At 49.0% G+C, this 23,061-nt stretch overlaps 8 protein-coding genes across 8 annotated transcripts; 3 read left to right on the top strand and 5 right to left on the bottom strand.

Moving 5' to 3' along the window:
• Nucleotides 1-313: 313 nt before the first annotated feature.
• BKA67DRAFT_557212 (putative glutamine dependent NAD+ synthetase) lies at nucleotides 314-4,096 on the bottom strand. Its single transcript, XM_046102231.1, has 8 exons — nucleotides 3,685-4,096; nucleotides 2,966-3,535; nucleotides 2,722-2,815; nucleotides 2,410-2,561; nucleotides 1,714-2,343; nucleotides 1,448-1,568; nucleotides 988-1,260; nucleotides 314-856 (listed from the first exon to the last, which is right to left on the bottom strand). The coding sequence occupies exons 1-8, from the start codon at nucleotides 3,694-3,696 to the stop codon at nucleotides 543-545; spliced, it is 2,166 nt and encodes a 721-aa protein (XP_045962355.1). The 5' UTR covers nucleotides 3,697-4,096; the 3' UTR covers nucleotides 314-542.
• Nucleotides 4,097-4,187: 91 nt separating this feature from the next.
• BKA67DRAFT_557204 (uncharacterized protein) lies at nucleotides 4,188-4,902 on the bottom strand. Its single transcript, XM_046102230.1, has 3 exons — nucleotides 4,714-4,902; nucleotides 4,519-4,641; nucleotides 4,188-4,460 (listed from the first exon to the last, which is right to left on the bottom strand). The coding sequence occupies exons 1-3, from the start codon at nucleotides 4,745-4,747 to the stop codon at nucleotides 4,423-4,425; spliced, it is 195 nt and encodes a 64-aa protein (XP_045962354.1). The 5' UTR covers nucleotides 4,748-4,902; the 3' UTR covers nucleotides 4,188-4,422.
• A 621-nt stretch (nucleotides 4,903-5,523) lies between these two features.
• On the bottom strand, nucleotides 5,524-7,331 carry BKA67DRAFT_673958 (P-loop containing nucleoside triphosphate hydrolase protein; the record flags this gene model as incomplete). Its single annotated transcript, XM_046108747.1, has 3 exons — nucleotides 5,524-5,963; nucleotides 6,106-6,234; nucleotides 6,286-7,331. Coding segments are annotated over 3 exons (1,615 nt in total), but the record flags the coding sequence as incomplete, so codon positions are not given.
• Nucleotides 7,332-7,771: 440 nt separating this feature from the next.
• Nucleotides 7,772-8,386, bottom strand: BKA67DRAFT_533293 (uncharacterized protein; the record flags this gene model as incomplete). Its single annotated transcript, XM_046099677.1, has 1 exon — nucleotides 7,772-8,386. One exon carries the CDS (start codon nucleotides 8,384-8,386, stop codon nucleotides 7,772-7,774), a length of 615 nt encoding a protein of 204 aa, XP_045962352.1.
• A 1,370-nt stretch (nucleotides 8,387-9,756) lies between these two features.
• Nucleotides 9,757-13,834, top strand: BKA67DRAFT_644008 (vegetative incompatibility protein HET-E-1). Its single transcript, XM_046105834.1, has 2 exons — nucleotides 9,757-12,363; nucleotides 12,400-13,834. The coding sequence occupies exons 1-2, from the start codon at nucleotides 10,042-10,044 to the stop codon at nucleotides 13,735-13,737; spliced, it is 3,660 nt and encodes a 1,219-aa protein (XP_045962351.1). The 5' UTR covers nucleotides 9,757-10,041; the 3' UTR covers nucleotides 13,738-13,834.
• Nucleotides 13,835-14,578: 744 nt separating this feature from the next.
• Nucleotides 14,579-16,134, top strand: BKA67DRAFT_533291 (uncharacterized protein; the record flags this gene model as incomplete). The annotated part of the gene is made up of 3 exons (XM_046099676.1): nucleotides 14,579-15,509; nucleotides 15,677-15,837; nucleotides 15,982-16,134. The coding sequence occupies 3 exons, from the start codon at nucleotides 14,579-14,581 to the stop codon at nucleotides 16,132-16,134; spliced, it is 1,245 nt and encodes a 414-aa protein (XP_045962350.1).
• Nucleotides 16,135-18,457: 2,323 nt separating this feature from the next.
• On the top strand, nucleotides 18,458-20,746 carry BKA67DRAFT_656340 (family 55 glycoside hydrolase; the record flags this gene model as incomplete). Its single annotated transcript, XM_046106926.1, has 1 exon — nucleotides 18,458-20,746. One exon carries the CDS (start codon nucleotides 18,458-18,460, stop codon nucleotides 20,744-20,746), a length of 2,289 nt encoding a protein of 762 aa, XP_045962349.1.
• Nucleotides 20,747-21,541: 795 nt separating this feature from the next.
• Nucleotides 21,542-22,228, bottom strand: BKA67DRAFT_533289 (mitochondrial outer membrane translocase complex, subunit Tom22; the record flags this gene model as incomplete). The annotated part of the gene is made up of 2 exons (XM_046099675.1): nucleotides 21,542-21,930; nucleotides 22,141-22,228. The coding sequence occupies 2 exons, from the start codon at nucleotides 22,226-22,228 to the stop codon at nucleotides 21,542-21,544; spliced, it is 477 nt and encodes a 158-aa protein (XP_045962348.1).
• Between the last annotated feature and the right edge of the window lie 833 nt (nucleotides 22,229-23,061).

Raw genomic sequence — 23,061 nt, 5'->3', positions numbered from 1 at the left:
CTCATTCACGCCCATCGGGTACCTGATCCGTCAGATTCTCCAAGTTGTAATCAGCCACTCAATGGCAACTAGCAGTATCTCAATCAACTACAATTTCTCAAGTCGGTATGACTACTTAAATCCTGGATAGACTGAGTAATGTGATCATACAAACTCTGGTAGAGCTGCGATTTGAATAGAGGGTTGTGACGGTGTGGACTCCCACTATAATCGATAGGTTCCTAGAATAAATATTGATACTGTAGCTGGAGTCACGAAACTCTGAATGAGTCCACTCGGCTCTCATTATAATAGCTCAGCACCCAGGAGAAGCTTTTAAAGCATCCTATAAAATTTTAGTTTCTTGCATTCATTCGGTGTCCTATTTGAGTCTTGACAAAGGCGCTTGAATAGCCAGATTGTTCTTAACTTGCAGGCTCGATACCAAGAGACTATCAAGTTCCCAGTCCAGACAAACTATTGAACACTACATTATCTGATAATCTGGAAAATAAAATGTCCAGATCGTGATACGAATGCCACTCCGGTCATTATGGCCGTGTTTAATCGACATCCTTGTGTTCATCTTGCGCCTCAATTTTCGCCAGATCAGCATCAATACATTTAAAAGCCAAGGACCCGAAGAACGGCGGGTAGAGGAATGGGCGAAGATCGAAACGGTTATCGTCAGGGGAGTAATCATTCGAGTGCAGAGCCGGGGTAAGCGTAGTCATCTTATGGCGATTGATGGCGTAGTAATGGAAAAACCGTTTAACCTTATCAGCGATTTGTCTCGGCGTATAGACAGGGGTAGGATCGTCCTTGGCTCTGGGGTGATTCGGACCCCACTCATGCGCAAGGCGTTGGAACATCCCGTCTGTTCACACATTAGATTGACCTCGGCCATGTTCGTCATGAGGGGTAGGCAAGGTATTCAGTAACTGAAGTAAAGTACAACAGGCACATTATGGCTAAAACAAGGAGATACAAAAGAAAGACTTGACTTACACGGTCCCAACTTATTTTCCTTCCTCAGACGACCAAAAACGGTGAGCTCGTCATAGGTCATGCCCATGTCTGCCTCATCAGATTGTACGTAAGTTTCGGTGATTGGTTCAAGCTCTGCTGTCGGAATTGCTGTAAGGAAATCCTCCAGGCAAGGAAGCTCAAAGTTGACTTTAGCCCAAGCAATGAGTCTTTTGAGATCGCTCTTGTCGATGGAACCGATGGGATTGATATCGGCAGATGAACAGTCATATTTTGTGAGATAGCCTCGAAGTGCTAAGTTTTTTAAGATCTCTCAGTCAGTGGATCTTCCCATGATAATAAGAAAATTACGCATCGGGGCGTTGGCTTAATCGAGACCACTAGTCTCACTTCTCGAAAGACCTGCAGGCTGAGAAGGCCATAGGCTGGTATTCTCGAAAAATAGAGACAATTTCAGGACGCAGGCTATTTTTATACGTACACTCGCCCACATTTGCGCTTCCAAGCACCAGCAGAGACCCGCCTCCAGGTCGCTTACGAGTGGTGGGAAGAATCTGTGCAAACTCATAGGCCGTAACCATTCGGGTTCTGGCTTGAATGTTCTGTCTAATGTTAGCTGTTTATCCACTAAGGCTTTCAGGGATATGGTCGTGTATTTGTGATGCTGAGGGGGGACCAATAAATAGGTAGGCCAGTTTTGGTTCCAGTAATGCCCAAACATGAATATAAACGGCGCTGGCAACTGACCTGAAGGGTGAGATTCTCTGCAATACTGCCTCCGTGTACTTTGAATTGTGGCTCAAAATTGAGACAATCAACAATCAGATTACGCTGGGCATTGAAGACGTCATCAATGTCAAGGTTGACATGATATGCGCCTATTGCCTCGGCCAGTTCCTTGGCTCTTGAGCGAGTGTCCTTAGAACTTTGCTTCTTCATGCCCATATACACGGTATGAAAGAGCTGATTACATAGGTCTTCAGGAGTATCTGGAATCTGGCCCTCATTGTACTTGGCAATTCGCTTGACATCGGCGATGACTTGCTCATTGCCTGCCTTGCAAGCCTCCATTACCATGCGGCACATGGAAAAGACTATGACAGCAGTGGCACAGCTATCAATACCACCACTAAGGGGCACCAGGTACCCAGCAACACCACATCTGCGCAGATAATCCCATAAGTAAGCACCAGCGCAGAGGGCAATTTCTTCCTCTGGCGAATGGTATCGAGGCTGAATCTCTCGAGAAGGGAAGCGACCCAGGTCTAGGTCATCATGTTCTGAGCTCAGCGCATAGTCGGTCTCGATTCTCTTGTACTCAGGTGCCAGTACGGCTTGCATGCCGCGGGCAGGCGCGCAGCGGTAGGCTCTGATCTCCTATGCGGTAGCCAGAAGTCAGTGGTGTTTCATCTAAACAGGGACACAGAAGGGGCCGATGTGTACTTCTAGATCTATAGTCGCGGTCACCACCTCGACATCATCCAGACTGAACTGAGAGCCCTGTGCAAGAATTCGGCCATTGCAAATAATCATTGCGCATCCATCGTAGTAAAGCCTATCTCCATCGCAGCCCTGCTGATTGGCGTAGATATAAACTGCAGAATCAGAATGAGTAGATGACTCTTTGAGTTTAATCAACGGAACTTCAATAGCGAGGGGACGTGTTGCGGAGAACAAATTTCAACCTCAGTCGGTTTACGCATTGGTGCCATGCTAAAAGGGGACATGGAGTAGATCTGGAATTAATTTACTCACCGCCACCGTTCTTTCTAGTCGCCTCTGTTATCAGCTGGATGCGCAGTGCAAGTTTGCGAAGTGTGAAATGACTGCCGGAACTGTTGGTTATGATCTGCATTAGAACCCAAGTTAGCCAGTTTCATCAGCGCTCAGTCTTGTTCGAGACCACTGGTCGCTCCTCTTGAGAGGTCTAAGGTCGACGCCCGTTGACTAGTATTTTCTCGAAAATCAAGAACAATTGAGGATGCAGGTGTTTCTATACCTCAACTCCGTTCAAAGATAATCCATCATGCGGTGCGGCTGGAGTGAACAACTCTTCACAAGTTTCGCAGCCGATTGTTGTGTCCGGGGTAGAGATTACCGCATCGCCAATTGTCACCTTGGTTGTGCCCTGTAGCTTCTGGATCATTCTTGGCAGATAGTACTCTTCGCAGTGGCGAGGCCGCATCCAAGGTGAAAAGAAACGCTGCTCCCTATAATTGCCATCGCCAGCCAGCCATAACTTGGGACGGATCAAGAGAATCTTGCCATCTAGGCAGACGACACGGCAGTTGTACCTCACGTTGCGATGTAGAACAGGCATACCAAGGTCAATGATTATACCATAACACGACTCATCCCTAAGAATGGTCTCGAGGCACTGCCATGAGTGGAGGTATAGATCTTGTTCTAGCAGATGATCAAGACATCCATAGCCGCAGATCTCGAGTTCCGGTCCAACTCTCAAGCCGGCACCTGCGGCTTTGGCCTTGTGGATGCTTTCAACGATGCGCCTTGTATTTCCCTCGAAATCCAGTGCCCATTGATTTAGGTTGCAAGTAGCAACCGTCACCTGCAACATCCAGAGTCAGTTATTGTTTCGAGGCTGCTTAGCAAGTGTCCGGGAGCAGGAAAAGTTGCCACAGATGCATAACCGACTATTTCGGCCAAAATGCTCTCCCAATTGGAAAGGCGCAAGGAATGCCTTCAGAGTTTACATACTAGGTGTCCCATCCTGGCTGTTTATCGGTTGGGTTTGGTGTTGCTCAAGGTTGGATTGACGAGGGGTGAGGTTTATGTTGAAACGAAGCGAACGGAGTTAAATCGGAGTCATCACAGACGTGGGGACTGCTCGCCTGATTCACGGCTACACTGTAGGGCTTCAGTAGGTAGCTTAGGTTAGCGTACAATCAAACAGCTGAAATATGCGTTAGTTCGGGCAAGATCCGACGCTTTCGTTCTTGACTACAGCGGTATCCAGAATGGAATTACTTCATAAGAAATCTCGTAAATGCTTGACCACGGTCCTTGCAATCTAAGTAGCAGAAAATTAGGTTTGGAAGTGCGGATTAGACAAATCTACGGACTACGTTCCGCGGTTGTATCAAGTAGCGGGGGACTATTTCGTAGTGGGGCTACAGCTCTTACCAGGCCTCTTGTACGGAGTACCGTAGGTATCTTATGTACTTAGTCAACCGCAATAAGCCATTGATGGAAGCCATCAGCACAAAGTTACATAAACTCAAGCAGTCACTGATCTCAGTTCGATATACTACCGGCTTTTGATTAGAAGGCCGTGCTAAATTTGAGGTTAGTCATTTTAGAGATTATTCTTATTTTGATGGAAGCGCTAGGATGGACTGTAACTTTCGAGAGCACCACTTGCTCAAATACATACGTAGAAAATCACCAATTATATGCGACATGAAACTTCAACAAAGCACTCGGCTTGAAAGCCACTCATACAAGGTTTGCCTTACAAATTACTGTAACGAAACGTACAGCATGATCGCGGTTTAATCTCGTGGTGTAGAGTATTACTGAATTGTCTTTTAGGCCACTTCTGTGTATTTATCGCCTCCAACGTCGTCTGGCAGACGCAAACTGAGGGACTGAACTCAAAGATCCCATTAGGATCCCAAGTAACTTGGTTCAGAGCCGCCACTAAGTCTGTATATTGTAAGATGGCCATACCAAAATCCTGTAGCAAATTTTAGTTACTATGAGATGGGTTTGTTGATCCTTGAGCAGCTATTGAGTTTGGCTTATTCTGGTACATCGCCATGCTCTATCAAGTCATCAAAACTCAAGTGGTCTATTTGCTCCTCTATATACCACTTACAACGAAGTGGCAGTGAATGAGATAAAGGTAGACATGGACTATCAGAAAGCATTGAGGAGCCCTCTTAATTATTATCGCAATTGACCTGTATCACGCTATATTTAGTTACAACACGATTGTCGACGTGTGGAACCTGGAAGTACAACAATACAACAATGTAGACTTTCTTGTACAAATCTATGTTAGCTTACCTACGCGACCCCAGAAGGGTTGCTCTGCTTTGAGATGTCATATCACCGTTGATCCTGTCAAGACTACTGTCTCTGATGACATCGACTCCGCGGTCAGTGGGTCTATCAATAAATATTTAGAGCCTATGCCCAGAGAAGTCACGTTCAGATGAGTTGCCAACCACTTTTCTTCAAGACACAAGTTTTTCGAGGCGCAGCTGAAAACTGGGCATGGCTTCTGCGCGTTGGTAAGATACATGTGCGGTACACCACGAAAAAGTGAAGATAGCTTGAGTTTGCTAAGTTAAATACGGATCGAGGTATATACTATTACCACAACAAATGATGTTTCAATTAGATCGGTGGAGTTGTTATTTCGAACATCTTAGTCCATTTCCAAGTTGAAGAGTACTTGGCTTAATACATCAACAAGGCGTGTGTTCGGCCATCACCATAATGAAAATTTATCATGTATCAATAAGCTCAATTTAACAGCAATCGTACATATGATACAAGCAATGTCTCAGAATTACAGAACTATGAAAACGATCAATCCTCGCTGATTGCCAAATTCCCTACCACGTTTGCAACTTTGTCATGTGTTACTGAAATTTCAGATTCAGTTTCCGATACTGGATTCAACTGCACAACGTATTCGTGCATTTCTCCCTTGTTCATATCATCCTCGACAAGCTCATCACTCGCCGCATATACAAGCGCAAAATGACGTCGAACGTTATTGACAGCATTTCTGATGGAACGAGCGCCAAGATCCTTGTGATAGCCGTTATCTGCGATGTGCTGACACACCTTGCCGTCCTCCAGAACACGAATGTTTACATGGCCAACAAATACGCACCTGGGCTCCTCAATGTCAATGTCTTGACGGGCATCGTTTTGCATGTCCATCAGGAACTTGTGTGCCACCACTGCTTGTTCTTTTGAACTGAACTGAAAAAAGGGAACTATGGCATTGATGCGCCCAGCTACTGCAGCCTGCAACTGTCAGCCTGTCTGCCTAAAAGCATAGATTAGCAGATAGAAAACCTACCGATAAATAAAGTACAAAGAGCTGGGAAAGCTTTTTCTTTAACGGTGCTAGCGACACTTGACGAATGTTCTCATGTTTACAATCGGCAAGTTGCTCTTCGTAGAAGTGGCCGATGATATGATCTCCAAGATTTGTGGCGAGGATCCAGATCACACGTGAACATTCAATCTCACCAGAATCTCGGTCTGAGCGACGGTCGCGGTAAGTCCCTATTGCAAAGTAAATACAGTATACTAACTATAACAAAAGAGCATACTGACCATCGTCCATCACCTTGAGCAACGCGTTGCGGACATTGGCTGTGGTCTTGTCGAACTCGTCCAGGAATACAACACAGCGTTTACCTTGGTTCTCTACGAGGTAGTTGTTAAGGGGCGCCCCATCGGAATTGCCATGATAACCGGACGGACTGCCAAGTAGTGCCTCAACCGTCGTCATCTGTGCGCAATCCAGGGAAATCATCTTGGCCGACAACAACTTTCCCATCTGCGTGGCAAGTTCGGTCTTACCATGCCCTGATAAACCGGCGAATGCTAGTACAAAGGGACTTGTGGTGTTGAGAGCGATATGTCCAAACAGATTCTCCATGACCAGCTGGGTTCCTAATTCTTGTCCAATGATTTGAAAGGGTAGCTTTAGCAACGGGTTAATCTTGTGACCTTTGGCCATCTGCAGCAGCCGTCTGGATGGGGCATGAAAACGATTGGCTTGCCATAGACAATAGCGCACCGTCAGATTCAACGTCTTGGAGAGAATTGTACGAAACTGAGTAATACACCATGAGTCGTGTTCTGTAGATAGGAGATCAGGTCGTGTTGCTCTTGGTGTCTTGATGAAATCCTGCCACATATCTTTTGGAACTGATTTGGGGTTGGCACCCTGGGCCAGAAGCATTTTGATGATTTCGACGTTAACATATCCAGTTCGCACGGCCCGCATTATAGCAAAACCAAGCAACGGAATGTGCCCGAAGTCCAAAGCATTGACGTTGACATCGTACTCTAGGAGAAGTCGGACGGTTTCGACAGAATCGCTGTCAATCGCGTAAGTGATCACACGGTGATGCTTGACAAGATGTTCTAAAGTCTTGCTCACTCGGCTTGGTGTGACGGTCTGCAAGTACTCCTTGATCTTCAGAGTGCTACAACGATTAACCAGCGCTCTGGCCAGTGTCTTAGCGGAGAAGATATGGGATTCCAAACTAAGTGCAACATCTGACTCAAGTCCCGAATCATCAAACTGCAATACTGGAAGACGAAAGTCATCCTTCATAGAAGGAAAAGTGGGCAAATCGCTCAGAGCCATTATTTCCAAGCAAACTAATGACTAAGAAAAGGGAAATCATCTGTTCGCATCGAGAGGGAGAAATCTTGCTATTTCTATGAAGTAGTTCTAGGTATTGGACCCTGGCCGGTATGAACTATCGTCCAGTCAAACAGCCACCTCCACCCGTTCACTTCGTTGGGCGAATGTCATGCATCTTGCCGAAGGACACCCAGTCATTTGAATGGTGAATCAAGCACTAGCGTAATCTGGCAGTTCACGAACCAATTCGAGTCCATCAAAGCGTTTGCAAAGGTCCACACGTGAATAAAGAGAGCGAAACTTAGCAGAACCAGAATTTGATCGTTATATCTATTGATAATCATGGGCTATTAGATCAGAATTTTCATAGTCTGTGTTACGAAGAGTGTTTGCAATGTCCGAGGTAGCGCTCACCGATCATTCACCTACCCAGGCTTTCCTTCAAGAACTAATTTCCACTTCTCGATCATCTATGCTTAAGCCGAACAATTCGAGGAGAACAAGAACGACAGTACCCAAAGCTGTGACTATGGTGAATATAGCAAGAGTCCAGAACCGGTGCTTCTCTACTCTTTCACGATGAGCTTCTAGGTCCAGCTCAGCTTGCTGATCAATTGAAAACTGGGCTTCTGGTACGGATGTAGGCCAAGCTAGTCTTGAATCGCCAACGGGCGGATGCGGCAATGGCTTATTGAGACTAGACACTTGGTTAGACATCTCCACAGGCTCGCTTCCGTTGACAAGACCGTAGCGGCTTTGGCTACCATTAGTGTGAAGAAGCACAACCAAAGCGGGCTTTTTTCGATAACGATTGGACTTACCAGATCTAGAGACTCGCCGTGATGGGACCAGTTGCTTCGAAATAACATCCTTCTCGGTGATTTGACAATCGGGCTTAACTTCTAGAAACTCGTCGAGTCTATTGCCATAAGACGGTGACAGTACGCCTGGTACTGGTTGTCTCAGATGGCCCGGTGGCATGCTTCGAGACCTAGCAGCCATGAGAGATATTTTACTATGCCTTCTACGGTTCCCTGCTTCCAGAAGGGTGTCCATTTTGATAAAGTCAAGTGAGGTAACGCTTCTTCTCGTCAAAGTTGTAAGTTTAAAGCAGGATGCAGAAGTGCTAAGTTCAGCAGCCTTTGCTTCAGATCAAGAGTGCGGGAAAATACAACCACCGATATATTGGCAAGAAATGTTTGCAACGTTTGTGTATTGCTTATGTACTTATTGTCTTCAAGATATTTCTTTGGTGTCTTTGTCAAGGTTTCTGCATAAAGAAGCACACAATGTTCGCTAAAACATCAACCATCCCAAAGAACGCTTCATTTCAATACAGTAGATAACGTTATTGGCTTCTACCTTGTTAGTCGGAATTTTGTATTAAATGATCCAGTTCTGGACTGACACCGTGTCAGTACTTGCTGACTAAACTGTGTACTTCTGGCTAATTCTGGCATGCAGATCAAGTGGGCCCGATTTCTGGTAAAAACAGGACTTTGACGCCTGCTTCTCTACATATCTGTTCAATGCTATCTAGCTAATGAAATGCTGCATTGTCTATCACAAGGACAGACTTTGGCTCTGGCCATCTACCACATAGGGGTAATAGTTCACGCATAAAGTTTTCAAACATTGTACTATCGGTTGTGCCTTCAGATATCTTCACATAGACAACGTCATCCTGTGCATACGCTGGAAGGACCTGGTATTGGTTCCCGCGATGGAACCGGGTCTTCTCGACAGGTGTTACTCCTGACGGAGCGATCCGCTGCGTCGATGGCCGGTTCGGGTATCGCATCCAGATTCATCAACATTTGCCAGGTGATATAACGAAAACTCTGAAACAGTATGGCAGTAATAATCACACAACTCTGCGTTTCTCTCGGCTGCCAGGCGGCATATTGTCTTCCTTGTCCAGCCAATCGAACGGAGCGCCCGACTTACGCTCATTTTTGTCACTTGAACGCCATCGAATTCTTTCGCAAGGAAATTGACCATCTCATCTTGGAGCATGTCGGGGTATTGTAGTAATACATATGTCGCACAAGGCATCCAGCATAGGCGACGTGACGCTTCTCGGACGTCTAACGGCACTTCGAGGGGCTCTCGTTGTCCCAAAGCATCGGAGGTTCCTTCGTATCATTGTGTAGATCGTGGCGTGCAGCCGACAGCATCTGCAATTATAGCATTAGTCAACTTCTTGCTTTCGATCATGACCTGAGCCTGTTCTTGTTTCGATTCTGCCAAGTTGGGTGCCATGGTCGGTGATGGCTGTTTTGTTGAAGGACGATAATCAGTGCGATTAGCACCAGTGCCCTTGAGTGTTTGGCCGTTATGGGTCCACCCCACCCTTTCGTACCAGGTCGAGACATTTTGCGCGGGACACCTGATCTCGTTTTCTTCATGTCTCTTCCGCGAGGACATGTGTCGTTGTTCATCACTTCATTTTTACTGCGGCGCATCGTCGCTGCAGGTTCGACTCCAAGATGGCATCGGATTGGTTGATCTGAAAGACCCCGCGTTCGACCCTGACTGCGCGTCTCATTGGAAGAACTCGTTGCTCGCCTCCAGCCTCAGCCACCATGACTTATGGCAGAACTACGATAGCCTCTTGCGAAGAGAAGACTTTGATGTGATAAGAACCTTCCATCTTAGTACGTACAGCCTTGAAGTGGCCGAACGCGACATTCTCGACCCTCGCGACAACGATGCGACTACTTCAGCTCGAAATAGATGACAAATTGACCATCACGGAGGACCTTCTGCACGACATTCCTCCTTATGCCATACTGTCACATACCTGGGGGACCAACGATGACGAGGTTACATTCCAAGATATCAAGGAGAATAAGGGGGAGGAAAAGTCTGGTTATCAGAAGATCGTGTTTTGCGGCCAGCAAGCTGAGCGCGATGACCTGAAATACTTCTGGATAGACACGTGCTGCATCGACAAGACCAGCTCTGCCGAGCTCACGGAAGCGATTAACTCGATGTTCCGCTGGTATCAAAATGCCCAGAAATGCTACGTATACCTTGCAGACGTTCCATATGGCGACTATCAGACCCACGAACCGGCACGATCGACGTGGAAGGTAGCATTCCGGAAGAGCAGATGGTTCACTCGAGGATGGACACTGCAAGAACTTATTGCGCCGCGTGCCGTGGAATTCTTCTCTGCCCAAAGCCAGCAGCTCGGAAATAAGAGCTCGCTAGAACAAACAATTCATGAAATCACGCAGATTCCTGTTCATATTCTTCGAGGGGATCCAGTCTCACAGTATGGCATCGAGGAACGAATTGAGTGGTCGAAAAATAGGAAAACAACGCGACCCGAGGACAAAGCTTACTCTCTGCTAGGCATACTTGATCTATCGCTGCCTGTCATTTACGGCGAAGGGAGAAATCGAGCTTTTGAACGACTCCGAACCGAGTTCTCGATACGATCGGCACAGGTCAGGGTGCTAGCAAAACTTCCTATAGCTGAAGGTGCCTCTTTTGATTCGCATGCCGAGGAACATAATCCGTACTGTCTTCCCGACACGCGCATCGAAGTCTTAGGAGAGATATTTAGATGGGCTCAAGATCCACATTCAAAGACCGTTTACTGGCTGAATGGCATGGCTGGGACTGGGAAATCGACCATATCCCGCACGCTGGCGCATACATTCGCCAAGAGTAGTGCCCTTGGCGCTACCTTCTTCTTCAAAAGAGGCGAAGGCGACCGCGGCGGAATGTCGAAACTGTTCACCACGATCGTCAGTCAGCTGATTCGGCAAGTGCCAGGAATGGCCGGACCTGTGGAGACAACTATAGACGCCGACCCTACCATCATCACAAAGGCTTTACCGGAACAATTTGACAAATTGATTATGGATCCAGTCTCTAAAATATTGCCCGGAAGTTCTACCTCTTACACAAAACCGATTGTTATCATCATCGACGCCCTCGATGAGTGTGAACGAAAAAAGGATGTAAAGGTTCTCATCGAGCTGTTGTCGCGCGCTAAAACACTACCAAATTTACAGCTTAAAATCTTCCTTACAAGTCGCCCAGACCTACCTATCCAACTTGGCTTCAAGGCTGTCGATGGCAGGTACCAAGACTTCATCCTCCACGAAGTTACAGAGCCGACCATTGAACATGACATCGCTGCGTATCTCAAGCACGAGCTTCGCCTAATTCAGCAAGACTTCGATAAAAGCATATCTCAAGACCGACACTTATCCGCAAATTGGCCAGCTGAGAACGACCTCCGGACCCTTGTCCGAATGGCCACCCCCCTTTTCATCTTTGCGGCAACGGTCTGCCGTTTCATCTCCGACAGTCGAGTCGGAAGCCCAGATGAACAGCTCAAAGAGGTGTTACAGTACCAATCCAAAAGTCAAGAGTCTCAGCTGGACGCCACTTACCTTCCTGTTTTAAATCAAATGGTTATTGGCCTTCGTCCAAAGGATTTTACTCGGGTAGCAGAGCGCTTCCACAAAGTAGTAGGGTCGATCGTCACTCTTGCCAGCCCCTTGTCTACTTCCGCACTTACTCAATTGCTGGATATTCCAGTGGCTACAGTCGATAATGCGCTTAGGCCGTTGCATTCTGTGCTTCATGTTCCGCCGTCTCTAAAGCAACCTATCAAGCTGCTACACCTATCGTTTCGCGATTTCCTAGTCGACCCAGCGAGGCGTGAGGATCCGTTTTGGATTGACGAAAAGGAAACCCACCGTCAACTAGCTGCCCAGTGTCTATATATACTGGGTACTCTAAAAACTGATATCTGTGGTGTTCGAGCGCCTGGAACGTTTGCGTCATCGATTTCCCCGGACGAAAAAAACGCAAAGTTAACCTCCGAAATCCAATATGCATGTCGCTTTTGGACACATCACCTTCAAGCATCCGAAATCAATACGTCAGTAATAAATGACGTCTGGGACTTTCTCTCGTCACATTTCCTTCAATGGCTAGAGGCATTAAGTTGGATGGATAGACTTCCCGAAAGCTTTCGTATGGTTAAAGATCTGCAATTATCGTTTTTAGTACGTAAACGTAACAAACGAGCTATGATATATTAGTCTGACGAAACTCAGCCAGCAATCTCGCCGAAGATATCGGAATTTTTGGACGACTCGGTGCGATTTATTCTAGCCACAAGCTCGAGCATACAAATCGCTCCCCTTCAAGCATACTCGTCAGCGTTAATATTCTCACCTAAACAAAGCAAAGTTTGCAGCATCTATAATCAAGAAATAGCAGATTGGATAACCTTAAAACCGAAAATGTGTTCGAGATGGGGACAAAGCCTCCAAACTCTCGAGGGCCACACGGATTGGGTAAGCTCGGTCGCGTTCTCGCGCGACGGCAAGACGATCGCGTCGGCGTCGGACGACAAAACGGTCCGGCTCTGGAATGCGAGTACGGGCGAGCTGCAGAGCACGCTCGAGGGCCACACGGATCGGGTAAGGTCGGTCGCGTTCTCGCCCGACGGCAAGACGATCGCGTCGGCGTCGGGCGACGAAACGGTCCGGCTCTGGGATGCGGGTACGGGCGAGCTGCAGAGCACGCTCGAGGGCCACACGGATTGGGTAAGCTCGGTCGCGTTCTCGCCCGACGGCAAGACGATCGCGTCGGCGTCGGGCGACGAAACGGTCCGGCTCTGGGATGCGGGTACGGGCGAGCTGCAGAGCACGCTCGAGGGCCACACGGGTCGGGTAACCTCGGTCGCGTTCTCGCCCGACGGCAAGACGATCGCGTCGGCGTCGGACGACAAAACGGTCCGGCTCTGGGATGCGGGTACGGGCGAGCTGCAGAGCACGCTCGAGGGCCACACGGGTCGCGTAAGGTCGGTCGCGTTCTCGCCCGACGGCAAGACGATCGCGTCGGCGTCGGGCGACACAACGGTCCGGCTCTGGGATGCGGGTACGGGCGAGCTGCAGAGCACGCTCGAGGGCCACACGGATTACGTAAGGTCGGTCGCGTTCTCGCCCGACGGCAAGACGATCGCGTCGGCGTCGGGCGACACAACGGTCCGGCTCTGGGATGCGAGCACGGGCGAACTGTTACAAACCCTAGAAATCGGGATGCCTACATATAAGCTCAGCTTTAACTCCAATTCTACGCAGGTGTTAACAGATGTTGGATCTTTTAATATCGAGCGTCAATTTAATGGCGTTCCGACCGGGGGAACTATGGATCTCCTATCTGCCCTGGTCGAAGATCACGGACATCTTGCTGGGTATGGTATTAGTCAAGATCGCAATTGGATCGAGTTCCAGGGGGGGAAAATCCTATGGCTGCCGGTGGAATATCGGCCGATAGTATCAGCCATAAATGGTTCAACTGTTGTTCTTGGATGCACCTCTGGCCAGATGTTGATTATGCAGTTTCACTATCAAGCGGGACTTCTATATTAGTAAAAGCGAAGAAGCCCAATGCCTTATTTCTTCATCTCTTTGCAAAGGAGGGACCTAGGGTTCACGCGTAATAAATACTTTGATTATCCGCCGTAGGAAGACCCTAGAAAGCTCTAGCAAACTCTGGCTTAGCTAAGTAAAATCCTGTTCGCCTTAAGTGCTACGGGTTCCCAGATTAGAGATGCGTAGTCCATGGGTATCGATGACATAGCAGAGTGGAATGCTTAATAAGCTGAACGGTGATTGGTGCCCATAACTACTCATGCAAAGCACATGTACCTAAGCCTTACAGCCCCACATTCTCGACAAAGTGGCACTGTGTAATGCCCCAAGGTCCAAAATTGGCCGTTCTGGTAATGAGATCCTCAAATAAAAGAGGAAGCCGTTTTCGTTATTTACTGTAGTGTCCATTGCCAGATTACGTACTCTGCATCACGATGGGTACACAAGGATCTGAGTTGTAGGGTAAGGTCGCTAGACAAGGCTTATGCCTGGACCTGAACACAATGCCCGCATATCATGAATGAGAAGTGGAGGTGGTTTGTTACCCAGAAGATAAAGAAATGTCGTGGCGCACAATGAATTCGTCATCATATGTTAGGCATTTTGACACGGTTCGAATGAGAGCATAATAGACCAAGTATCTCCTCAGAATATAAACAAAGGGAGTTATTTTGTATCTCTACTCGAACACTTGGAATAAAATAGCTTTGTAAGAGTTACCTTGAGAAACTATATAGCAATGGACTTTATGCTGGAGCTGTAACAGTTATTGGTATTACCCGTAAACAGCTTATTACTAAGGTAGGACGGTACGACTTACTACCAAAGAATACAAGATATGGATGCACCTGGCTTGCCATCTCTACCAGAAAGCCAATCTTCTGGTATTCCAGCTGCTTCAATCCCTGCAAGTGAAAATGCTACCACGATGTCCCCCGAAGACCGACGTGCGTTTTACAGGTCCCTTGTGGACCGCATGACGTGTTGGAGAATCACAAGAAACGATAGTCCATACGAGTTCTGGACTAAGCCATTGCCCACAGAGCCTATGCCATACCTCCACAGTGCCAAGGATTTCGTCGATTTTCTAACAGAGAACTGCTATGCGGCCCAAATGGACAAACGAGATGAGCACGAAAGTGCAGAACTCACCGCATACTACAGTGCAGCCAAGGGCATCAAGATAAATCATGATAATCTCCAAGATCTGGCGGACACGTTGAGGCAGTGGCTAGCGCAACTGGATCACGACTTTTTCTTCGGCCTGTTAACACGCCCGGTCAGCGTTGGAGGAACTTGGATGCCCAATGAGATAGGTTTTGATCTAACGATCATGGACGCTTATGATCGGTTGGAACTTCAGGACACAGGGGAAATCACAAGGGTAAGCACAGGGTTCTACGCTCCGGCCCTGAGAGAAATCTTCATCTTCACTAAAGGCCTTGAAGTTCCAGACTCAATTTATAGGACAAAATGGACTATAGAGAGTTTTGAGAGCCGCAAAATTGCCTTGAAAGTCTGCCCGCAAACCTTTGAGCAGCTGGTGGTTACCTTGGTCCATGAATTGTGTCATCTTGCTATTGACGTTTTCGGCTTTTATGAACAGAGCAAGGAAGGCAAGCTTCTCAGGATGAGGGAAGTCACCCATAATGAGTATCATGGGGAGGCATTCACAGCCCTGCACCAGTTCATTATGGAACATCTGCATAAATGGGCACCTAATTCTGATACATTTAGGAAATGTGCTGAAGAAACGCAACAACTAACAGGTAACAATAGGACGCACTGGGCTAGTATCGACGGATTGACGAGTTCCTCAAGCAGGCAAGCATCAATCATGCCATCTTCAAGCTGACCATCTTCCAACTTATGGAACAGCACATCGAGTGACGTTACTGCCATCATGAGAGCTACGTTACCACATAACTGGAATTAGAGAAGGGGAAGCATCGTCCTTGGGCAGCAAGTGGGTCGGCGTTGACCGTAGCTCTAGTGCTGCTGACATTGTATGGTAACTCATTATTGTGTGTTATTGGACTTCAGAGAAATTACCGCTCGATCGACCTAAGTTGGAAGGGCGTACTTGTGAACATGTTTGTAAGAAACCTAATAGGCACGTTAGCTTGGTGCTGCGGCTGCTTCGTCAAATGGCCAGTAATTGTCTTTAACGCCGTCGTTGGATGTATTCTCTTTCGATTGCTGGAGGCATGCGTACACGGTCCTGTACACGACATTTTGCAGTTTTACAGGCTTATTGGTAACCAGCCGATGTCGTCAGACCCAGGTAATAACTTGACCCGCATACAATTGGGCGGCATGGTCGTTATTGGGAAGACTCTCTATTGGCTCCTATTTGTGAGACGCCGTAAGCCGGGATACGTTCTCGTCGTATGACGCTTTGCTTGAAATAGTCATGTCATGTGTGCTTAGAAGAATGCTTACGAATGGAACGCCAAGTAGTCTCGGTTGTAATCTAAAAATGCAATAGTTGCCAAACGTGCTCACTATTAAACGCAGGAGCAGGTACGTTACGTAGACCTCACTTATTTTTCAATTCACGGGATTAATTTCAACATTACCTGCCCGGTCGTATCGCTAACACAAGAAATGTTGCGAAAATCATGCGAAAGTAATTGAGATTTTGACCAGCCATCTTTACTTGCTGCACTGGCTGGTTCTTTCGCCTTCAATACACTTTTTGTGGATTAGGGCTGATACCTACTGATCTTCGTATTGAATACTGACAAAGTCGTTCTCAATCATCCCTCTATGATAATCATGTATTCGAGAAACCGGCTAAATAAGGCAATCTCAGCAACTTCCGCATTCTGTCCGGTTGTTGTAACCGAGTCCTGAACAATCGTGTTCATGGTGAAGTCTTGGTTGGCACGTACATAATGGCCTAAAAGTAAGCTTGTCATAGTAGAATGGACAAAAATGGTTGTATACAGTAGCGTAGCATACCGTGAGCAGTCAATATGCTCGTGTGCGTTATCTTGTCAACTAGTCTAATGCTAGACAACAACTATGAGACTTCCAATAGTGGTACTTCTAGTCGTATGGTTCTAGACTCAGACCGACAGGGTCAATTTACTCAATTATGTATGCAGGAGACACGAAGTTCATATAAATCAACATATCCGGAGAGTGCCAACGCCTACCCAAAGACGATCGGGGACAGGATAAGAGCCCCGAAGGACATGAGGACGAGATTCAATAACTGGAGAAATGCCGAAGTTGACGAAATGGCACGTTTCTGTAAATTCAGCAGCCCGCAAATTATTTGCTTAGCGCCAAGGACGTCGTCGACTTCATGGAGGAGAACTGCGAAGCGAGCAAGCATGATGAAAGAGCGCTGCTGAATACACATGCCAAAAGGGTTTATCAGGGAACCGGGGATGCCCATGTAGACCTTGACAGATGGCTTTGCTGTAGTGAAAACCAAGCCAGGCTGGACCATGACTTCTTCTACGGCCAGCTTATGTCTATTGGCGATATCTATGGACCAAATACTGTGATCAATGTTTGAACGTCTACCGATTCATGTATGGAACTAGAAGTGATGGACGGATACGACCCTTTTAAACGGGATGATTTTCGTCGCTGCATTCGTATTGTCATTCATTGTCTATCACTGCCCTGTTTTCGCTTGAAATAGGGGCTGGAACGGATCGAATGCAACGAGGTCGACTATCTACGTACACTCAAGAGAACGATGGCGAACCGTTTATTCTCAAGTACCATGTTAGAACCGGGCGTCGATTTCTTCGTTCTGAGCTACGTTGAGGTTTCTTCAAGAAGTTATGCCTCGCAGTGATTCTGGGCTTTGCAGTCAACGGCCTCATGGACATAATGGGGCCTGTGCGGGCTGAGATTGATGTACGACAAATGAACTGGTCGAAGGCTGTACGTCTGATCGCACCTGAAAGCGTCCTAGTTCATTGGGCTCTCTATCGCAAGCGTAGCGGTCTCACAGAACGATGCATCGTGGAATGCCTTGACGAATAAAAACCATCCTATAGAATTGTGGCGTACGATATTGCGTTGAAAAAGCTATAATAAGTAGCGTTTGCACGTTTAGTGCAATATACATATTTACCAAACCCTTAAAATTACCCGAACAATTGCGACTGAATGCTGAAACGCAAGCCAGAGTGGAATACCGCCTCGATGAGATTGCAGAGATCCTGTCGACAAAACGACAATGCCCAAAGCGGAGTGTTGTTCTTACTGTATCCCCCAGGCGAATCTCCATAGAAGGAAGGCCGCTAAGTTAGCCGCATCATTCTATCGGCCCTAGCACTAAGGCAGGGGGCACGCGGGTTCCGTCCAAGATTCGGTGCAGCGCTGAAAATGAGATGAAAATAGCAATCCAATCTCCCAGAATCTCAGCTAGAGGACCAGGACACCCATGAGATGGGCTTAGTCAGTACACACCCCCTGACCTCGCCTTACCTTGACCTTCGCGTTAGCGGTCCCAGAAGAGGAGCGAGATGACAAAACTACGGAGTAAAAAAAGCAACGGGGCAAGAGCATCTTGGTGCGCAAAAGTGTAGAAAAGGCGCGACGATCATAATGAGGCTGTAACCTAAGAAAAGTACTAAAAGCTGGGGGCCCCAACCCACGTTTTGCTTGTGCCGCAATGCTGCGTCTCGTCTATCCCGATTTTCCTGTTCTGGCATTCCTTTGGTGGTAGAGCTGTGCGACATCCGAGACCATGGTAAAATTTACATCGATAGTCGCCGTTCTGGCGTCTGCTTGTGCAACGCACGCCAAGACCAGCAATGACGCCTATATTCACAGTGATTCTGCTGAAGTGAGCAGTACCTCTTTCTGGTACGCTAATCTGGACCACACCGGGTCATACAGAGGGTACGCTCCGGATCTTGATGGCAACTCCTCCACGTACCCAGTTTATGTGGCCGTGAAAACCGGAGCTACAGCTGTCGAAATCCAAGCCGCCATCAATGATGATGGAAATGGCGGAAGCCGCCATTCCCAATGGCTGGCGTCCCAGCCCAGAGTTGTTTATATACCACCTGGAACATATGAGATCAACCAGACGATATACTTCAACACTGACACCATTCTCATGGGTGACGCGACAGATCCGCCAGTCTTCAAGGCTGTTGCTGGTGGATTCACCGCAGACCAGACCCTCGTTTCTGGCCAAGACCCTGGTACTGGCGTGAGCGGAGAGTTGTCGTTTGCGGTCGGCTTGAAGAACATCGTGCTGGATACTTCAGCTATCGATGGAGGGAGTGACTTCACCGCGCTCTGGTGGGGCGTGGCCCAGGGTGCTCAACTTCAAAACGTGAGGATCACCATGAACTACTCCGTCAACGGCAAGGGACATAGCGGTATCCGTCTAGGACGGGGCTCAACTCTCGGTCTGTCGGACGTGCGCATCGAGCGTGGCCAGAACGGGATATGGCACAACGGCCACCAGCAGGCGTCCTACAAGAGCATTTACTTCTACGAGAATACCGTAGGTATGCTGATTGATGGTGGTAACACCATCAATCTTCTTGCGCCTACTTTCGAGAGCGTTGGTACTGCCGTCTTGTGCACTGGAGGTTATCCCTGGATCGCTATTGTAGACGCCAGGTCGATCAACTCCGGTGTGACCTTCAACACCACTTCATACCCATCCTTCCTCATCGAGAACCTTACCAAGGACACCGACTCGGACATCGCTGTGGTTGTAGGAGGCACCGTTCTTGAGGCCGCCACCCATGTGGACCAGTTCTCCTACGCAAACACCGTCGGTCGCGACCCGATCTACGGAGCGGTCAGCTCGTCAAACACCCGCCCTGCGGCACTCGCGCCCGGTGGCTACTATCCTGTCTTGCCCGCGCCCAACTTTGCAGCAAACCCTGTCTCGGACTTCATCAATGTCAAGGATCCTTCGCAGAACGGTGGGCAAACGGTACTCGGCGACAACACCATTGACGAGTCCGCCGCCCTGAACGCGGTGCTTCAGTACGCAGCCGCCCAGAACAAAATTGCCTACTTCCCCTTCGGCAAGTACCGCGTGGACGACACCCTGCTGATCCCTGTGGGCTCCCGCATCGTCGGCGAGGCCTGGTCGACCATCACGGGCTACGGCTCGGCCTTCAAGGACTCCTCCAACCCCAAACCTGTCGTGCAGATCGGCAACGCGGGCGACGCTGGCATCGCGCAGATCCAAGACATGCGGTTCACGGTCTCCGACGTCCTGCCCGGCGCCATCGTGGTGCAGTTCAACGCCGCGGGCGCCTCCCCGGGCGACGTCGGCCTCTGGAACTCGCTGATCACGATCGGCGGCACGCGGGGCGCCAGCCTGCTGACGGACACGTGCACAGACGCGGCGAACCAGTGCCAGGCGGCCTTCCTGGGGCTGCACCTTGCGGGCACGTCGTCGGCGTACGTGGAGAACGTGTGGAACTGGGTGGCAGACCACACGACGGAGGGCTTCTCGGGGGGCTCCAACATCGCGGGCAAGGGCGGCGCGCTGGTGCAGGCGACGCGGGGCACGTGGCTGTACGCGCTGGGGTCGGAGCACTGGTGGCTGTACCAGCTGAACCTGTGGGGGGCGTCCAACGTGGCCGTGTCCATGCTGCAGTCCGAGACCAACTACGACCAGGGCGACAACGCGGAGCAGGCGCCGCCGGCGCCCTGGGCCCCCGACGCGGCCGGCTGGGGTGACCCGGACTTTGCGCACTGCAGCGAGGCGGACACCCGCTGCCGCATGGGCTTCGCCACCTATGTGCAGGGCGGCGAGAACATCTACACGTACGCCTCGGCGTCGTGGGTCTTCTTCAGCGGGCCCGGTTACCAGGGCTGCACGGACGGGTGCCAGGACTACATGCACTGGATCGAGGAGACGCCGGGGAACCTGCAGGCCTTCGGCCTGTGCTCCAAGGACACGTACGCCGGGCTGAGGCTGGCGAACGGGACCGATATCGTCACGGACCCCAACTTTACGGGAAGTTGGGGCGGTGATGTCGGACGGTACACGCCTTAAGCTTGTGGGTCTTGATGCTGGCCGCAAGAGGGTTCGCTTAGTGTAGAACTCTATAAGTTTTTTTCGGTACATAACTTCGTTACGTGGTTGCTTGAAGAATTCCGTGTTTTCGTGACACAAGTGTACGTGAGCCAATCATCGATGCCATACGATGTGTTGTATATTTTGTGTATAGCTATTATGGCGTTCGTTTTCTCAAGTCAACTTCATCAGTCTGAGGTCTCTGCAACGGACTGACTGATATTATGCCCAATTCTCCTAATTCAAGGTGCTGCTTCGACAAAGTGAGCAACAATCGTCTTGGAGGCGGCATAAACTGGGATGTACAAGGTCGGAAGCAGACGGAGCAGCATGATTGATTATCACAATGTGTGAACAATAAACAGGTTCGTGATGTCGAATATCATTGATTCTCATGACTCCAGTCGATGCCAGATGCAAAACATGCTACCTTCCCCTCCTTCCAGGTGCCTTAGCATCAATGCCAAAACTATCATACAATGCTCGCCGCAGTTTCATAAGATGGGAGTGATGGTGTTTCCCACGCACAAGCTAGTGTGTTTCCTCCCCTATTATAACACAAGAATTGGATGCGCAAACCAAGAAGCGCCTTTCCAAATTCCACGTCTCCAGGCGCAGTGACCGAGGATGTGCGTCAAATGGCCAGGACGATGGGAGATTAGATCATAGCGTAGTGTAGTGTACAAGCCTCGGATGGTTCGAGGCGAGAAAGTCGAGATGTGATTTTGTGGTCATGTAGACGTGAGCGACCAACCAGTTTGGCGGGTGAACAGTTTACAAGGCGGGCTTGGCCTCGGAGCTGCCAAGAGCCTGGCCAACCTGCTGGGCGACGGCAGAGCCCTGGGAGTCAGGAGCGCCACCAGCGGTCAGAATCTCGCCGCCCATCTCGCGCATCTTCATCTCCCTCTCCATATCCATGACCTGCTGCTCCTCGGCAAAGGCGAGGGCCCAGGGGACACCTAGAACAAGGGCGGAGGTAGCGATGACCCAGAGAGTCTTGCCACCGAAGGACAGGACCGACTTGACGGCGTCGGTTGTGTTGTTGACGCCGTTGGCGATGCTCTGGCGGGTCTGGGGAGGGACGATGTCGCGCAGGGCGTAGAGGCGCTCGCCTAGGGTCTCGTTGGAGGGATCGTAATCCGATTCGTTTGAGATTTCCGAGTCTACATCGAGGCAATTGTGAGCATGTAGATAGCTTCAAGAAGAGAACAAGAGAGGCCCGAATTCATGCGTGTTGACTTGACGTATTGACTTGATTGCACCATGATCGCGCGTGTCGAGATACAGGCATCATACCCACAAAGCCAGGCAACCACAGCAGAGAGAACAACCAAGGAAGCAGGGGGGAAAACTCAAGCCAAAAAAAGGCTTACCGGTATCACTGTAGTCGTCGTCGTCTTCCTCGGGACCAACCTGGCCCTCCTGGAAGTGCTCGTCAACAACCTCTGTGAGTTGAACCATGGTGACAAACGGTGTAAGCGGAAGAGTGTCGAGGTGGATGGCGCCGTCGAGGGTGTCTGAATCTTGCGCGGTGTATGTGTGGCCTCGTTGAGTCTCGTTGGGTGGTGCGATAGTACCGTCAAGTTGCTGCAAGCGCGCCAGAAATTCAAACGAGCTCCCCCTAGCAGTGAGCTCAGAAATTTCGGTGCTCTCAGCGATTATGACGGCGTCGGCAGGGGGGTTGCGGCGGGGCTGTCATTCTTCCGTTCCGAGACGGATACCGTGCGAATAATAATGACTTGCCGTGGGAAAAGCGATCATTGCCGCCTGGAAGCACCGTGCGTCGCTTAGTGTTTACGCGAAGGCGCTAAGCACATTTACCCCCACCAACAGCATCTAATGCACTATTTGCCACATAACTACCTGGCAGGTCAACACAATGATCTGGTCAATTCATTGGATCGTGTCAATTCCACTTTTGTGCTACTTTCATGTCCATGGTCCCTCGAGTTTCTACAGCGGCACGAACGCATGAGTAGTCGTGCATACACTGATGCTTTTTAAATCCATCCATGCCTCCTGGAAAATCAAACGATTTGAGGTTTGTTATTACGAACCGGCGGTCGGAGACTACATGCCAAATCCTGCTTAATAGTTAGTACATAATAAGAGGCCATATAGTTAACTCGAACTCCTATATCAGATCAGAATAAAACCATTGAACAGTGTTTCATATTATTATCCAAGTTGGGTATATATGTTATCATGTATTCGCTTCATGAGATATTTAATTCATATCTGTACCACAAACAATGCCTCGCAATGCAATGCTTCAGCGGAGAGCAGATTTCCCA

This window comes from Truncatella angustata, assembly GCF_020726525.1.
Source record: "Truncatella angustata strain MPI-SDFR-AT-0073 chromosome Unknown BKA67scaffold_2, whole genome shotgun sequence".
Lineage (NCBI taxonomy): Eukaryota > Fungi > Ascomycota > Sordariomycetes > Amphisphaeriales > Sporocadaceae > Truncatella > Truncatella angustata.
This window is presented reverse-complemented; position numbering and strand designations above follow the sequence as displayed.

Bases quoted from the DNA above. Each gene is read 5' to 3' on its own strand.
- BKA67DRAFT_557212 (XM_046102231.1), bottom strand. The intron at 2,816-2,965 runs GTATAGAAACAC...GTTCTAATGCAG, and splicing joins TATCTTTGAACGGAGTTGAG to ATCATAACCAACAGTTCCGG. The intron at 1,569-1,713 runs GTCAGTTGCCAG...AACATTAGACAG, and splicing joins CAGAGAATCTCACCCTTCAG to AACATTCAAGCCAGAACCCG.
- BKA67DRAFT_557204 (XM_046102230.1), bottom strand. From the start codon at position 4,747: ATGGCGATGTACCAGAATAAGCCAAACTCAATAG. The intron at 4,642-4,713 runs CTGCTCAAGGAT...TGGCCATCTTAC, and splicing joins GAATAAGCCAAACTCAATAG to AATATACAGACTTAGTGGCG. The intron at 4,461-4,518 runs CTAAAAGACAAT...ATCATGCTGTAC, and splicing joins GATAAATACACAGAAGTGGC to GTTTCGTTACAGTAATTTGT.
- BKA67DRAFT_644008 (XM_046105834.1), top strand. From the start codon at position 10,042: ATGCGACTACTTCAGCTCGAAATAGATGACAAATTGACCATCACGGAG. The intron at 12,364-12,399 runs GTACGTAAACGT...ATGATATATTAG, and splicing joins ATCTGCAATTATCGTTTTTA to TCTGACGAAACTCAGCCAGC.